Source organism: Panthera uncia, chromosome B1, assembly GCF_023721935.1.
Source record: "Panthera uncia isolate 11264 chromosome B1, Puncia_PCG_1.0, whole genome shotgun sequence".
NCBI classification, from domain to species: Eukaryota; Metazoa; Chordata; class Mammalia; order Carnivora; family Felidae; genus Panthera; species Panthera uncia.
In genome coordinates, this window is record NC_064811.1 from 199,829,067 (window position 1) to 199,846,719 (window position 17,653).

The 17,653-nt window shown below is 54.4% G+C and overlaps 1 protein-coding gene across 2 annotated transcripts in view; it reads left to right on the forward strand.

Annotated features, from left to right (window-relative positions):
- ERICH1 (glutamate rich 1) overlaps positions 1–2,807 on the forward strand; it is a 51,115-nt gene extending 48,308 nt beyond the window's left edge. The window contains exon 5 of one of the 2 annotated variants that reach the window (XM_049631849.1): positions 2,151–2,807. In XM_049631849.1, the coding sequence (XP_049487806.1) occupies positions 2,151–2,218 (68 nt within the window). In that variant the 3' untranslated portion in view covers positions 2,219–2,807. The remainder of the gene's footprint in view (positions 1–2,150) is intronic. The other variant, XM_049631848.1, reaches the window with a different exon arrangement.
- The last annotated feature ends 14,846 nt before the right edge of the window (positions 2,808–17,653 follow it).

Consider the following 17,653-nt stretch of genomic DNA (forward strand, 5'->3'; position numbering starts at 1 on the left):
AAAAAAAAAAAAAAAAAGTTTTTTAATTTGGGGGGCACCTGGGTGGCTCAGTCGGTTGAGTATCTGACTCTTGATTTCGGCTCAGGTCATGATCCCAGGGTCGTGGGATCGAGCCCCAAGTCAGGTTCCATGCTGAACGTGGAGCCTGCTTGGGATTCTCTCTCCTTTTCTCTCTCTCTCTCTCTCCCCCTCCCCCTCCCTCTGCCCTTCCCCCACTCCCATTTATACTCTTTCTTTCTCCAAAATAAAAAATAAGAAGATAAACTACATTTAAAATGTTTTTGTTACTTTTTTGTGTGTTTCTCTCACGGAGGCCTTTCTTATGCATTGCTCTAAAATGTGTCAGAAGAGTTTTCGGCAGTAATTGGGGATTTAGCAGAAATGTTTCTCTCGGTTTCTTATACTGAAACCATCAGACGTGTTTTGTCTACAAGTGCACTTACTTTAAGCGATTGGCACAACTAAAACTTACATATGAAGCACTTTTCTTAAAAATGGATTCCCTTTTGTGTATGTAGGATACACATTTAAATTTTTTTCTTTTTTTAAGTTTTTAATTTATTATTAATTTTTTTTTTTGAGAAAGAGAGAGTGTGAGCAGGGGAGGGGCAGACAGAGGGGGGAGAGAGAGTCTCAAGCAGGCTCCACACTGTCAGCACAGAGCCTGACACAGGGCTGGAACTCACAAACCGTGAGATCTTGACCTGAGCCAAAGTCGGACACTTAACTGACTGAGCCCCCAGACACCCCTGCATTTAAAATGTTTCTATTTCAAGCTATTTTATTAAAATTAAGAAAAAAAAGAAGTGGGGTGCCTGGGTGGCTCAGTCAGTTGAGCGTCTGACTTTGGCTCAGGTCATGATCTCACGGTCTGTGAGTTCAAGCCCTGCATCAGGCTCTGTGCTAATGGCTCAGAGCCTGGAGCCTGCTTCTGATTCTGTGTCTCCCTCTCTCTCTGCCCACCCCCTGCTCGTGCTCTGTCTCTCTCTGTCTCAAAAATAAATAAAAATGTAAAAAGAAAAATTTAAAAAAAAAGAAGTTGTAAATGGTGAAGCTTTGTTTTCAAACACGGCATGTCTGTCCCCGACTTTTCCCTGGACGTAGCGTGGGAAGCGTGGGGAGCGGGTGCGTGGTCTGTGGGCTGGGCGTGGGTGGCGGTGTCCTGGAAGCCGGCGCAGGGTCCTCCCCTGCCAGCTCAATCATTACTGTTCCTGATGCTGGGATGTCTCATGTGGCCGGGCCCTGGACAGTCTCCTCGCAAGCTCGGTGCGTGTGTTTAGTGTGCGGACAAAGCACATCTCACCATATACGCGTGCACACATGTTACCACCAATATCAGCTGCCACTACTGTGTGTCTGTCACGCACCCTGCTTTATGCCTCGCAAGGGACTGAGGGGCCACCATTGTCACCGAGAAGACAAGGCTGCAGGAGTCAGGCCGCCGTCCCAGGCAGAAGGGCGCCTTCAGAATGGCCTTGGCCGTGTGCCTCTCTTTGCTCGAAGCAGCACCTCCCGGCGGCCCCGGCTGCGTCCGACTTGGCCTGCAGGGGGGATGCTCCCTAGGACAGCGCCTGCTTGGAGAGGGTCAGCGGGCCACTGTGCATGGCGGCCTGCGACGTGTCAGAGCGGCTAGGAGGCCTGGCACTTGTGAAGAACCTGCACTGGAAGACAGACCAGCCCTGAGGTGGGAGACGGGCCCGTGGAGCTAGAGGCAGGCTGGGCGCCAAGGTATATGGGCCGGCTCCCACGTCTCAGCACCTGTGTCCCCGCGTCCTCACTTAGGATCCTGCTTCCGACCTGCCAGCAGCCCCTCACCTGTGACACACGGCTGTCTACACTGGGTTCCAGTCTGCCTTGTGGTCTTCCTGGAGCCCGGGTGGTCAACATGATATTGTACCCGGATGTTCTGAAGGTGCAACAACTTGTAGACCAGCGGGGCTCTCACCCACGTGAAGTTCAGACGTCCAGATGTGCCGTGTCCTGTAGGACTCACGTGCGACATGTTCCTGCCAGCACTGTTTTCGTGCCAGAGTTGTGCTGTTTTAGGCCCATCACAGGTTTTATGCTTGCAAAACGATAAGTCACCATTTTTATTCGGGGGCTTTCTTGTTTGGTTTTATTTTTGGTTTTGTTTTGTGTTTGCTTTGCAGACCATGCCAGAGTGCTCGTGGCCTTCTTTAATTACTGGATCACACACGTCCTTCCTGAGAAACAGTGAATAAAATCGGTGCATCTATTTGAGAAGAGCTAACATTTGGCCAGAAAATGTAAAAGGCAAACATGAAATCGACAGAGACATGATTCCTGCGTACAAAAAGACGGAATCCCCTAAGTTTTCTTCATAGCCCGAATGGAACGTAGCCCAATGGGAAAGTTGAAGACCTCACCGCCATGTTATTTATTCATGTGTTGTGCACAGTGGGCAAGATGCGATCTGACTGAGACTTTAAGTGAGAAATTGGGATAAAATGGAAATTTCTCACTTATCTGAAATTGCTTGTCTCAGATTACTACACAGTGATCCTGTTTTTCTGATTCTGCTAAAAATTGAAAACGGATTTTCTGTTAAATAAACTAGAGTTTGAAGTTGTTATTTATTTTTATAAAGCTTAAATTGCTTTGTATTTGCAAGTCTGTGTTCTGAGAACACCTTGTAGACATTAAATGCTCTGGTTTCAGTAGCTTGGCTCTAGTTGAATTTGTTATTTTCTTCCTTGTTTCCTCTTCTCTACTTTGAGAAAATGCCGAACATCATCCTGCTGTTTGATCTTTCCTATTGTTCTGGTGACAGTCACCTATGTTTAGGATTACTGGGTTTTTTAAACATCTGTCAACTGACACACTTTTTTTTTTTAATTTTTTTAATGTTTATTTATTTTTTGAGAGACAAAGTATGAGAGGGGAAGGGGCAGAGGGAGAGGGAGACACAGAATCCGAAGCAGGCTCCAGGCTCTGAGCTGTCAGCACAGGGCCCGACGCGGGGCTCGAACCCACAAACTGCGAGATCGTGACCTGGGCCGAAGTCGGACGCTCAACCGACTGAGCCACCCAGGCGCCCCATCAACTGACACACATATTAGGAAATCATTGGCTCTGTCTATGAAAAACTGTTTTTTATTGTGGTAAAATAGACACAAAGTCACCATATTAGCCATTTTTAAGGGTAGGATACTCAGCCACTATTTTAAGGCTGGATAACACTCCACTGCATGGATACACCGCATTCTGCTGGTCCGTCATCTGTTGATGGACATTTGGGATGTTTCCCCTGTTCCTGTTGTGAATGATGCCGCCCTGAACATCACACACACAACCGTGCGGACACTTGTCTTCCCGCCTCCCGGGGGTAGAAGTGCCTGGTCCGACGGTCACTCCGTGCATGACTTTTCAAGGAACTACCAGTCTGCCACCCACAAGGCTGCACCATGCCACATCCACTAGCCCCCCGCCGAGGCACCATGGTCTCCACATCCTCACCGACACCGTTACTTCCTGTTTCCTTGATAGTGGCCATCTGGACAGCTGCAAAGTGTCTCGCGGTGGTTTGGGTTCACATTTCCCTAATGTTGAATGCTTCTCATGCCCTTGTTGGCCATTCTCTTTTTTGGAGAAATACAGTTGATATCATTGTCCGTTAGTGAATGGGATTATTTGTCTCTTTGTCATTGGATTATAAGAGTCCTTTCATATTCTGGATATTAATCTCTTATCAGAGAAATGATCTTGTGTTTCTTTCCCATTCTGTGACTTCTTTTCTCTCTCTTACTACTGTTCTTTGATGCACAAATTGTTTACATTTTGATGGAGTCTAAATTATGTTTTCTTTTGTTGCTGGTGCGCCTGGTGTTGTATCCAGGAAATAACTGCCAGACGAGTATCATTTTTCCCTCATGTTTTCTCCCAAGAGTTTTGTAGTTCTTTATAACTCTTACATTTAAGTCTTTGATCCGTTTTGAGTTAATTTCTATACATGGTGTGAGGTAAGAGTCTAATTTCATTCTTTTGTGTGTGGATGTTCAGTTTTCCCAGGATCATATGTTGAAGGGATTGTCCTTTCCCCATCGAATGGTCTTGCACCCGTGTTGAAAATCATTTGACTGTGTATGTGAGAGTTTATTCTGGGCTCTCTGTTCGACTCCATTGGTCTGTGTGTGTCCTTATGCCAGGACCACACTGTTTTCATTACTGTAGCTTCGTAGAAGGTATGGGATTAAGACGTGTAAATCCTCCAACTTTGTTCTTCTTTTTCGAGATTGTTTGGGCTATTTGGGGCCCCTTGAGATTCCATGTGAATTTTCGGCTGGGTTTTCTATCTCCAGAAAAAACACCTTTGGTATTTTTTTAGGGATTTCATGGGATCTGGAGATCACTCGGGGTGGTATGATCATCTGAACACTGTTAAATTTAAGTCTTCTATTCCATGAACATGGGACATCTTTCCATTTATTTCTCTACCTAAATTCCCTTTACTGATGTTTTGTAGTATTCGGTGGACTAGTCTTTCTCTCCATTAAGCTTATTGCTAAGTTGTTTTCTTTCTTTTTTTTTTTTTTTTTTTTTTTTTATATTTATTTTTGGGACAGAGAGAGACAGAGCATGAACGGGGGAGGGGCAGAGAGAGAGAGGGAGACACAGGATCAGAAACAGGCTCCAGGCTCCGAGCCATCAGCCCAGAGCCTGACGCGGGGCTCGAACTCACGGACCGCGAGATCGTGACCTGGCTGAAGTCGGACGCTTAACCGACTGCGCCACCCAGGCGCCCCTAAGTTGTTTTCTTTCTGATGCGATTGTAAATGCAATTGTTTTCTTAATTTCCCTTTCAGATTGTTCATCACTAGTACAGACTTGCAGCTGGTTTTTGTATATTGGTTTTATATCCTGCGGAATCCATACATTAGCTCTAATCATGGTGTGTGCACACATTCTTCAAAGTTTTCTGCGCATGGGATCATATCATCTGTGAAGGAGATCATTCTTTCTGTTCCTTCCCTTCCAGTTTGGATGCCCCCATTCTCCAGAGGTCCCCTCCCCTCACATCCCTCATGTCCTTCAGAGACACCTGTTCCACTAAGTAGAACCTTCTGGAGGCAGACTGGGACAGCCAGGATTTGCTGCCAGTTCTGGAGATCCATCAGCTTGCGGGTAGCTGCTGTTAAGCTCCCGAGCTTAACAAACGTCAGTGAGCGGAGCCACCGACCAGGCCGGGACACCTGCATGGGCCCCCACACCCTTGGTCAGGAGTGTCACCTGTGTGGGCGTCCCCCCCAGCCCCCACACCCTGGGACAGGAGTGTCACCTGCTTGGGTGTCCCCCACCCCACCAGGGTCACTGGTGTGGACCCCCCACACCCTAGGATAGGAGTGTCACCTGTGTAGGCATCCCTCCCCTCCCCTCCCACCCTCCGTCACCAGCATGGGTGTCCCGCCCACCCACTGCATCCTCTCCCCCTGACACCCAGGAGCCAGGCCCCTTCCTACAGGGACAAGGGACCTCTCAGCAGGTGGGTGTCGGCTGCTCGCCTTCAAGGACCTCGTGGCCAGCCTCAGGAAGCCTGACTTTCTGGTGTGCCATGTTGTAACCCTCTCCACAGGCCTGCAAGTTAATAACTGTGTCTGCCAATATGAAAATGTGGACAAATTCATAATTTTCCTATTAATTCTCAACATCCAATTTGTGTCCTTTAATAATGAACAATTTACATTTAACATACTACTGATGGAGAGGAAAACCCTCCAACTGGCAGACAGGGCCCTTTACTTGGTTTCCTTCTCCACACACAATCCCTGTAAACTGTCCCCCGCCTCCTGCCACACCTCGCTGGGTCTCACGTTCTGTGTGCTCCTGACCACACTCGGAAATGCAGAGAAGCAGGGACAGAATCTGACAGGTGGGGTGGTCAGGGTCAGCCAGCTCCGTCTCATTCTAATTCCAAACGGAAGAATGCCTCTTCCAGAAAACAACAGCAAATAAATCCTGTCTCTAATGTGTCAGCATAAATACGATAATCTGTTTATCCCCATGGGGCTGAAGTTGGTTAGTAATTAGATCCATTTATCTTTTATGATAGTGCACAGTATTCGTGGAGTCCATGTAATTTGTTTTCTGTGAACCGTACCCATCATGGCAAAGAGAAGGAAGCTCTCAGGAAATGGGAGGAATATTTATTAGCTCGTTAATATTGAGACAGTGGTGCCTGGGAGAAAAGCCCACCCATGCTTTCCTGCAGTCCTGAAGCCCGAGAGCCTAGAGGAGGCCACGACGTGTGTGTGTGAGCACTTCTTGCCCCCCACGACCCCAGTGCTGCAGTGTTTTCAGAGAAAAGCTGTCCTGAGTTCACCTGCACCCACCTAGCTGATTCTGGATTTTTCTTCTGTGTCCAGCACTTACTCCAGGGAACGGGTCTCCTCATGTGGGCCACTCACTCTTCAGAGAGTCTGATGAAAGCATCAGACCATCTCCAAAATAAGGAGTATTCACACATTTTCACCCTACCCCCCCCCTACACACACACACACAAATATCGTGTGCAACTTTAAAGAGGCATATTCTCCAGTGTGTTAATGTTCTACTTCTGCACAACAAACTACCACAAACCAGTGGCTTAAGACAGCATCCATTTATTCCCTCCCAGTGTCTGCGGGTCAGGGGCCCGGGCTGCCTGGGTCATATGCTCCAGGCCTCACTGGACCTGGACTGTTGGCAGAGCTCTGTTCCTGTGGTTCAGGACCAAGGTCCTGGTTTCCTTGCTGGCTGTTGGCCAGGACATCTCTCAGCTCCTTGGGGACCCCCAGGTCCCAGCCACAGACCCCTCTGAGTCCCTCCCAACCTAGCAGTGACCCCTTCAACCCTGGCAGAAGAATCTAGGAAGAGCTGAGCTTTCTCCAAAGGGCTTCCCCTGACGGATGCAGCCCCACCCCCCCTCCCCAGGTTGCTGTCCCTTTTGACCAATTTAAAACTGATGATTGGGGACCTTCAGGACACTGCAATAAATGCGGGCAAGGCTTTATCGTACTGATGACTGCCCATGGGGCACCCTGCCGCTTCTCAGTGACCGCCACACAAGATGCCTGGGTCGTGCACACATAAGTCACAGAACACATGGGTGTCCTGTGTACACACACACGAGTCAGCACACACGGGTGTCTGGTGGGTACACGCATGAGTTGGCACACACATGAGTTGGCACATGCAGGTGTCAAGGACTGTTGTAAAAATTATGTGATTAACCCAAGGGAGGCTCCTGTCACGGAACCTGCTGCAGAGCAGAGGTGGAAAAGAGTGTTTACTGACCTAGTCCCGGGAAGTTGAGATCAGCGAGTCGGCCTGGGCAGGTGGTGTCTCTTATTTGGGGAAAACACAACAGCACTCCAGTTCCCTCAGCCCAGATTTTTAAAACCCTCCACAAATGAATGTCTTTCTTACACTCCTGATTTTATCTTCCTTTTGGCTGTGTAAATACAAATTTCCAGAAAATAATGTTATCATCAACACGGACTCCAAATATTAAACCCTCTTCTTCCCCTTAGTGGGTTTTTCAGGGAATACATTCCTAGAGGACAAACACCCTGTGCAAAAGCCGCCTTGCCCCCACCATAGCGATGCCACCCTCCGGGACGGGTCCCTGTCACCATTACCGCCTTCCTGCGCGGCTGGCTCGCTGGGTTTCCTTCCCTCCAGCCCCCGGGCCTCGACCTTTGCCCATCAGCACTGGGGACAGCCGTGAGTTCACAGTGACTGTTCATACTTGGCACGGAAGGGGCCCGATGTAGAACACGCCGCCCCAAACACGGCTCTGGCATGTCAGCCACCGGGGGCCGAAGGCGCTAGAGAGGCAGCAGACGGACGGACGCGCTCCCTACCTCCGCCTTCCCCCTGGAGGCAGGCCGTGACATTTCCCGAAGGAAGCCACCCTCCCTGCACCAGGGAGAGCGGAGACTTCCTGTCACCAGAGACCGGCTGACACCCAAGTGCATGTGGACAGACACCCCCAGCAGCGTGACCCTGTCACACCCAGTCGTCCCCCCGTGTCTCCCCGTCTCTGCTGCCTGCTCACCAACCCCCACCCCAGCCGTCTTCATTTTCCCGCTGCAGACTCCACGCATGCGTACAAATAAATACTAACACGTGCGTCAGCCTAAGTCCTGGGCAGTGTGACCGTCCACAACCAGCCAGAGCAGAGACAGAGGCCACAGGACGTCAGAGCAGCCACGAGGAACGTGAAGGGTTGTGCAACACACGTTCATCGGGGCCGCTCTCAGTGTTCTAGCACCTTCTGGACCAGGAGGATGATGTCTGTGCTGCTGTGTAACAGAAAGTCCATTTTAGGCAAACTGTGTGAGTGGCATCAGTCATACGGGACAGTGGGTGCCACACAGAGGGTGAAACAGCGTGGACGAGGTCTGAGAGGGGTCTCCAGGCCTCACCCGGGTGGCCAGCAGGCCGAGGCCGCTGAGGAAATGCTGTAAGCAGTCCCCATAAGATGCCTGGAAAGGACGGTCATCTGTCAGCCATTGCGACGGTCGGCTTTACAGAATAAATAGCCCACGTCAGTTCTTGTGACGTAAGAGCTGGTTTTAATGGTCTTGTTATTTGGCTGCCGTACGCTTGGCAAACTGACAAAAGACAAATGGGACTTTCCGGCATGTTCTATCCATTAATAAAATGTGGCTTGTGTCTCACGATTCCACTGAACTTGACTCAGTGTGGAGGCGTGGGCGCGGGCGCGTGGCGAGGGAGAGGACGCCCAGGCTGGAGTGAGGAGGCCCGTGGGGTGCAGGAGCAGAGCGGAGGGGCCTCTGGAGGAGGCCAGCAGCTAAGGAAGAGGCGAAGGAAGAGGGCCCCACGGGGAAGGGCTCTCAGCCCCTTGCTGTCCTGGCCAAGACACCATGGCAGGGAGGCCGGAACAGGTGTCTGTTCCTCACAGCCCTGGCAGCCGAGGTGCGGCTGGTGTGCGGTGAGCCCTCGTCCAGGCCTGAGTTCAGGGACAGGGGCTCTGTCGTCCCTCCTCTGCGCACAAGGACGCCAGCCCAGGGGCCCCGGCCCCACCCTGTGACCTCACTCTCTGGCTCCTCAAAGACCCCACCTGCAAATACAGTCACACTTGGGACGGGCCTTCAGCGGGGGCTTTGGGGGACAGGGGGCAGCCCGTAGTGGGCGGAGGGCAACTGGAGAAGAAAGAGGGCCGGTCCGAGGTGCCGAATGCCCAGAGACCCAGGAGGAAGCTCCGCAGGGGCCGCAGGCGCCTCCCAGCAGAGGGGACGAGGGGCAGGCGCCACGTCTCTGTGGCCTGTGAAGTATGGAGCCCCGCCCTTGGTGCGTGGCTGAGGGTGGCACGTGAAGCTGGCAGAGCTCACCTCCCCGGGGCCACATCGTGGAGCTGTGGCAGTGAGGAGGTGCCTGCGGTGTTCAGACCCTGCCGGGGACCCGATCCTTCCGTCAAGACCAGGGTGACCTCGTGCCCGCGAGATGGCTGGAGCAGTGGCCCAGCCGGGCGGGGCCTGGGTGCCGTCCCAGGTGCGGGGGGCCATCCGGCTCTTCCCACAGCACTGCGTGCTGGGTACCTGACACAGGGGGGGGGGGTCTCCTGACCCCCCCCGGGACCCCAGCGCCCGCCCACTCACGTGCTGTCACCTGTACAGGGCAGGCTGCACTGAGTAAGCTCCTACTGTGTGCTCGCCCGTTGGAGGTGCTGAGACCCAGAGGGTTGGAAGCAGGATGCCCGTGGCCATGCGTGACCGTGGGCTTTGGTTTTCCATCTTCCTTCCACTGAGGATTGTCAGGTGGGACAAATTAACCCAAGCGCAGAAACGCTTTGGGTCGGACTTTAAACCTTTACAATTTCATGTCTTGTTTTCTCCAATGGAGAAAATAAAATGTAGCGAGAGGCTCAGAGACCCATGGGAGGTCTAAAATGGACACAGGGGATGCTTGACTGTCCACGCAAATGTGCCCCTGAGAACAGGACTTTGTGCAAACATTCGTGCGCTGGGGGCAGGCGGTGCGTGCGGCCTGGCCACGGGCTGGCCTCTGTTTCCTATTTTTGTCCTGACTGGGAGTCCTTCCACAGAAGGTCACCTGAATGTCTTCAGTGCAGGTGGAAAGGAAACTATGAAAAATATAATTGTACCAGTTTTTCTGTTGGTTGTCCGGGAGGGAAAAATACACAGAAGGAGCAGTGTGCTCGAACCTGATTGCAACTTCACAGACCAGACTGGAAAGAAATCAAAGAGCTTCACAAAAACAAAGCTTTGATGACAAGCCTTTGGAATCACACAGCACGGCCCCCAAGATAATCCAGAAATACCCAGCAAACAGCCCTGCGTTTACTATCTGGCCTGGCCTCTACTCTTCCGGGAGTTCGTCCTGAATTTACATCTCCAACAATCGTTTTAGCTACATCTCCGCACACACCTACATGTTATAGACTGTGATTAGCTACATCTCCACACACACGTACATGTTATAGACTGTGATACGTAATTACGTGTGATAATGTGTAATATGCAATGCACACTGACAGTGTTTGTTGCTAGTGATAAACTTCACATTTTCACCTGGAAGCTTGAATTTTGGAAAACCTGTATCCATCAGTGTTATCGACATGGTTTCCTATTCCGCTTTGCAACTGACTTGTAAGAATCTGCAACTTACTGGGTTTTGCTGTTGTCTAAAATTATCCATAGTTATTCAGAAAGGCTACTAACATACTCCTCTCTTTTCCCGTTCAATAGTAAATTTGCCAAAGAGCTTGATTTTGAAAATGAAAGTTATTTGTCATTAAAATGTGTTATTTGTGTGAACATATGACGGGTTTGTTATTCTTTTAAATTAACTAACATATACTTTGTATCTCCGTTGCAATTTCTAGCTGGTGAGTACTGACGGCGTCCACACATGCACACAGCACAGCCCACCGTGTTCCTCACGAACTCTCAGGCCTACGTTCAGGAGCCACTGCCGTCTACACATCTGCGCCAACTCCCCCAGACTCCTTGGAGAAGGGCTGATTCCAGGCCCCGAGCAGAAGTACCCGGGGGGTTGAAGTTTCTTGTTCCAGGAAGCACGTAAGGGCTCAGACATTGCAAAGGACTCATCAGAGTGACACAGAAGCCAAACTGGGAATCAGGTAAGCACCCAAGACAGCAATGACCTTAGTGGATCAAACAGTCGGAGTTTGGGGAAGAGGGGGGTCACGTGGCCCCTGGCAGGCCACCCCGAGTCCCACAGTAACCGCCAGTGGGGAGGCGGGAGGCCGGCCCCCTGCTGGGCAGAGCCGACCCTTCCCCAGATGGACTGCAGCCAGTCCCCGGGGGCTCCCACGAGGGGGCGTTGTTGGGGGGAAGGAGTGGGCCCCACACGAGGTCCCAGCGAGTCCACGAAACCTTCCCCAGGGACGGCTGGGGTGTCCTCGCTCTCGGGCAGTGTCTGGTTTTCCATATGGTTCGGGAAGAGGGAAGGCATGTGCGGTGGGGGAGTCTAGGTGAGAGGCGCGGTCTGTTCTTGCAGCTTCTCTGCGGGAGGGAGCGTGTTCGGATCCGCGGGAGGGGGAGTGTGTTCAGACCAGAAGCTGGGAGGGAAAGGGGTTCACTTACCGAGGGCCACATGGAAACCGCTCCGCCACACAGCTTGTCGTCTGAAACAAGCCGGGCCTCACCAGCTGGTTGCCCTGCTGGGAAGGGCGGGTTCAGCGCCCCACCACCACCCCCCGCGCAGTGAGAGGGGCTCCCCAGGCCCCTCCCCTCAGTCGGAACCTCCCGCGTCAGCTGCCTTCCCGCCAGCCCTGGGGTGCTCCTGCCTTCCTTAAGGGCAGTGGGTGGTGGCCCTCTAGGTTCTGGTGGGGGAGACGCTCCCTGGCACTCCGATCCCAGGGTGGGGGCGGCCCCGGGGAGGGGAGGAGCCCCAGGGTGGGGGGCGCACCGCCGCCTACCTCAAGCCTCAAGAGGTTCCTGTCACCTGGCATTCCGGGTCAGCAGCCCTTGCAGTGCTCTATACACAGGAGACCAGCCTCCACCTTCGCGTCTCTCCCTGACCCTCCTGCTCGGGAATCGCCACCAAGGCCCTTGGGCTCAGTGACTGCCCCGGAATGGGGATTCTTTAGAGGCATAAACTCACAACTCACGATGATGAGGAGAAGGGAGAGGAAGCAAAGCCCTTGGGCAGATCTGGAAAATCAAATCCTAGTCTATTGGTACGAAAGACAATGAGCAAGAGAAAAGGCCGTGTACAGACTGAGTGTGGTCACATGGGAGAAAGTGAGCAGCATGATTAATTCAGCAACTGGAGTCCAGGAAACAAAAGAACAGCAACCAACCGTCCAGCCAACCACACACGAACCAACCGACCGAACAAGCACACAACCAACCGAACCACAGAAGAGCAAGTACCCAACGTGGTGGGTGTGTGATTTACAAGAGCACTCACAGTTTGAGACGCGAAATCTGCTGTTCTGAGACTTGGAAGTCTCTGAGAGAAGGCAAAAGAACACACACAAAGCTCTGCACAGGCCTAGTGACTATTTGCTGTGTCTGCTTCACCGACAGCCTGTTGCCCTCGGTGTCTGCACACAGGGTAGAGGAGACTTCGGGAAGGCACGCTGTCTGCGGACGACAGCAGGTGCCAGACCTAGACGAGGGGCGGAGCCCAGCACCACCGCTCTTCCCAAGACGCCCACACCTGTGCCTCGGACTGGGGCGGCCGCTGAGCCCCGCTGCGGACCCAGGCTCTGCGGAGACACTTCCGAGGACACGGCGAGAGCGTGGCTCCTGGTTTCCGCCCGTTGACGAAGCTTCTGTTGGGAGTGTGGCCAATAGGCGTTTCTAACTGAAGAGAAGGTGCCCAAGTTGGTGGAGCTGGAAAATCGTTTACTTTTGTACTAAAAAGCTCCTTCAGACACTCACTCATGATTTTACCATTGTATCCTCTCTCTTCCCGATAGTAAGATGCATTTATCTACGCACATGCCATTTTCAATTAGGAAAAATGCAACATTTATGCATAAAATTATTAACCGACATTGAAAAAGGGGTTCAGGGAGGCACATGTCAGGAACAGAAGGAGAGGGGAGACAGGGGACGTTCCCGAGGATCCCCCACCAGGTGGACCCTCTGCAGCTGAGCCGCGGGGCGGGGCGGGCGGGACTACTTCCCCCCACCCCAAGCTTGCTGACGTTGGCCTGTGTGTCTCAAGCTCCCCCACGCCTTACTCTGTCAGTCTCCTGATAGCAGGTGCCCAGGAAGGGCCTCACGGGGGGGCGGCGTCACGGAGAGACCACGGCCCAGCCGCGGGGGACATGGCTTGTGAGCCAGGCTGCGCAGGGCGGGCCGTCTGCGGGCTGAGCGGCCGCACCGGTGCCGTGAGCACAGTTGGAGCCTGGACCGGGCTGAGGCTCCTGTGGGACAGACTCGGTATCACCTGCTCACACTTCCCAACCCCCCACAGGAACACCCTTAGGATGCCCGTGTGGAGGGTAGAGCAAGGGGAAAAAACTTCTCCCCCACCCCGGGTTCCGGGGGGGGGGGCCCTGAAGTTCACCTGCGGCCACACCGCGGCACGTGCGTCTCCCCCCACCACCGGGTTCTCTTCCCTCCCCTCCGGGTTCTCTCCCCGCCTCCCCCCGGGTTCCAGGCGGGGCCCTGCAGGTGCACATGCGCCCACACCGAGGCACGTGGAAACAGCAGAGTCTGCTAACAGGTGGAGGGCCCCCCATCGCAGGAGAGGCTCCTGGCATTGGGACCGGCCTCGCCAGCACCACGAAGAACAGAACATTTGCAGCGGGGTGGTGACCCAGAGGGAGGGACTTGGGCTTTTAGGGCAGCAAACCTGGAGGGTACAGCTTGGGGAACCAAGGAGGTCACGGTGCCCACAAGGGCAGGCAAGGGTCTAGCACGACCCCTCCTCTTCCTGGCCCGGGAGAGGGGAGCCTTTACCCACGGCATTTCTGTCCTTGTTCTAGGCCCACGGGTGGAGCAGGGAGCAGCTGTGTCTCGTGTGTCTTCTCAGCCAAGTGGCCTGTGCTGGGGTGGGTGTTGTGGCTTCCGGCTCCTTCCGGGGCCGTCCAGCTGTGGTTCAGGGTGCCAGTGGCCTGGCAGGACACTCGGGAAGAGCGGGCCAGGGCTTGAGGGAGGAAACACGGCGGAGCGGGTGGTGAGTGGAGACCCTCGGAGGACTGTGGGCAAAAGACAGAAACATTCTGTCTCCTGGGAAGGTCACAGCCGAGGGCAGCCTCCTGGAGGAGAGGCGTCCTCGTTCGCCACGGTGTCGGTGTCGTTTCCTCATCTTAGCTGGTTAACAACCGGAAGCACCGACCGCGTTCCTTGCCCTGGAAGCGCGGGCAGAAGGGGCGGCCGCAGGGTCAAGTCCCTTTCTGGAGCAAAGCCCGCATCTGCGTGCCTCCCCCTCGAGAAATAGCCATTCAAGTCCTTCCCGCATTCGTTTGTTGACCACACGTTCTTATGAGTCAGTTCTGTTTCATCTGAGCCTCGTGGCCCTGGTCGGACGAGGCCGCTTGAATTCCCCGGACCCAGGCGTCCTCGGGGAATAAACACCACACCCTCATTTATCCCTAAGAGAATTAACGGTAATCCCCTGATCTCCGAATGACTGCATAAACTGCCTGCCACGCTCTGGCCCTGTGGGACAGCAGGCAGGCCGCAGGCCACCGCGGTCACCCCCACCCCTGCTCCATCCACAACGCGCGCCTTGGCCTCGCAGAGACGCCGTGCCCCAGGACCTTCCCTCGGCATCCGCTCTGGAGAGACGGATCAGTTCTTCCCAGAGTGGCCTGCGTCCTCCGCCAGGCCACTGTTTGCTCACTTCTGACCCTGTACTCCCTGGGGCTTCTGTCTCTGAGGTCAGCAGGTAAACTGGGTGACACTGCTCACCTGCGGTCATTCTGTTCCCTAAGCCTCCCTGAATTGCTCACATTGTCTGTGACGCTTTCCTGAACCAGCTGCGAGAAGGCCTTTCCCGTCACCCTCAGATGACCATGGCTCCCCTACGAAGGCAGGGGAGAGTTCCATTTATCCCCTACCCGGTAGGAGCCAACTTCCGGGTGGAGACTCCACGGGGACAGCTAGGTGTGTGTGTGTCCGTCTCTCTAGCCAGTTAGGGCCTCGCAGATTTTCCTGGGGCCAGCGGGAGCCCCCCGAAGCTGCCCCTGTGTCCTCCCACTGTGCTGTGTTTTCGAGTTACCATTGCTGTCTGAAAGCAGCAGATGGGGGGTGGGGGGGGAGAGCCTCACACTTCCTGTGCCCAGAGCTGGGATCAGCCGTTTCTCCAGGGATGGGTTCAGAATCAGAATCAGTATTTTTCAGAATCCTTCTTCCTCAGAGACTCCCCCTACCGCCACCGCCCATGTGGTTCATAACATCAGGTAGGTTTGGGGTACCTTCACCCCTATAAAACCTGGCACAGTTCCTGGTACATAGAAGGTGCTGAATAAAAAAAAAAAAAATAAAAACAGAATGTCAGTTTTCTTCCTGCCTCTAGACTGACAACCCGCACTGAACCAGAGCATGAATTTAAGCCCAAAATAACCCACATTGACTTGGGTGTCTCGCTCAACGTAATTGTCAGTCTCAGGGGCGCCTGGTGGCTCAGTTGGTTCAGCGTCCGACTCTTGGTTTCGGCTCAGGTCCTGATCTCGTGGTTTGTGAGTTTGAGCCCATCATGGGGCTCTGTGCTGGCAGTGTGGGGCCTGCTTGGGATTCTCTCTCTCCCTCTCTCTCCGCCTCTCCCCCACTCACCATATCTCTCTCTCATAAACTTTTATTTTATTTTATTTTATTTTTAACGTTTATTTATTCTTGGGACAGAGACAGAGCGTGAACAGGGGAGGAGCAGAGAGAGAGGGAGACACAGGATCCTTAGCAGGCTCCAGGCTCCGAGCTGTCAGCACAGAGCCCGACGCGGGGCTCGAACCCACAAACCGTGAGATCATGACCTGAGCCGAAGTCGGACGCTTAACCAACTGAGCCACCCAGGCGCCCCTCTCTCATAAAATTTTAAAAAATACATCGGTTTCGTATCGAATCTAGCCATTGAAAAGAAAACGTGGTAAGCGGCTCCCAAGTCGTGTGTTTTCCTGAGATCACCGATCTTACTCTGAGCGCGCCCGCCAGGGACTGCACTCAGCCTCCGTCTCCTCCTCCAGGCCCTGTGTCCACACAGTCCCACGGGGGCTGGGGCCCTGCCCTGTGAGTCTGGGGGACACTCAGTGCACAGCACTGCTTGTCCCGTCAGGGAGACGTGGTGGAGGCCACTGGCACCACCGCCGGAATCCCCACGAAGTCTCCTCCTGATTCCCCGCCTTGGCCCCCGACGCCCCAACGACACAGCCGGAATGCCTGCCTGCACCTGCTTGTCCACGGACTCTGCCCACCCACACCTGCTTGTCCGCAGACTCACAACCCGCACAACTGTGCTCTGCGTGCTCCCTGCAGACAAGAATGTGCCCTCTGTGCCGTCAGAGTCTGCCTGGGCGCCGGTACCCGCACTGCTCTGAACAAGGCTGTCGGGACAGGCGGATGTCCCCCAGGCCCACCGCCCGGGCCACACGCTCCCGTGAGCGTGTGGCCAAGTCTCACCTCCTCTTCGGACCTTGCCCTGACCCCTGGGGCACCTGGAGAGACCCCAGCGTGTCGCGTCGGCTCTCGATCCCCGTGTGTCTGCTGTTAGCTGGGCCTTCTACACACCCTGCATCCCCAGAAGGGCCCCTTGCAGCCCAGGGTTGGCCAGTCCACACGCTCCAGGTGGGTGATGCCCCAGGCCCGTCTCCCAGGCCGGGAGCTGGCGGGTCTGAGTCCGCCTTCCTGTGGAAGGACTGTCTGGCGATCTGGGGCTGGCTCCCGGTGCCACAAATGGGCTGACCTGAGCTTCTCGGGTGCATGGCTGCCACAGGGCTCAGCTCTCGCCCGGGGGACTGAGAACGTTCCACAGACAGGCAGGGCGCCCCAGTGGACGCTCTCTGTGCTCGGCCTCGAGGGGGCAGGGCACAGACGGGAGGAGCTCGTTCCCAGCCAAGAAGGCGGCTTCCTCACCGAACACGAAAGCCACTCTGAGTTGTGCCATTTTCTCTGTAAGCTCCGTCCTGGTTTCCAGGGTGAGGCGTGAAGGCTCCGCCCACTGTGCACGTTGTGGTAGCAAAGCACCTCGGTGCCCCGAAGGAAGCTCCGTCTTCCCATCTCCCGAAACCTTGGGAGACAGCAGCAAAGCGCTCTGGAGAGTTCAAACCCCCTTTGTCCTCACTCATGGGGTCAGTCACATGCAGCCGGTGCTTGTGCACGCGTGCGGAGACTCGGGCCAGCGCTTTCCAAGTGATGCGCTTACCGCGGAAATGCAGGGGTCCCTAAATCTTTCTGCTGAGCTTTACATCACGTGCAGCCGTGTGCAGATTTCCAGAACAGACTCACCGGAGCTGGTCCACTGGGACGTGGCAGACCTCGCAGGCATCGGGCACGGGGGGAGGGGGGCCAGGCTGTTCCTGCTCGCTCTGCTCCGTTCCACGTGAACCCAGACCGAGGGCCACGGCCACCCGGCGCCGGGTCAGCCCAGCGGGGACAGGGAGACCCAGCGGGCAGCGGTCACCCCTCTGCGCCCTCAGCTGCAGGGAGGACGTGTCCCGCTCCGCCCCGGGCAGGGCCCCGCTGCGCATACC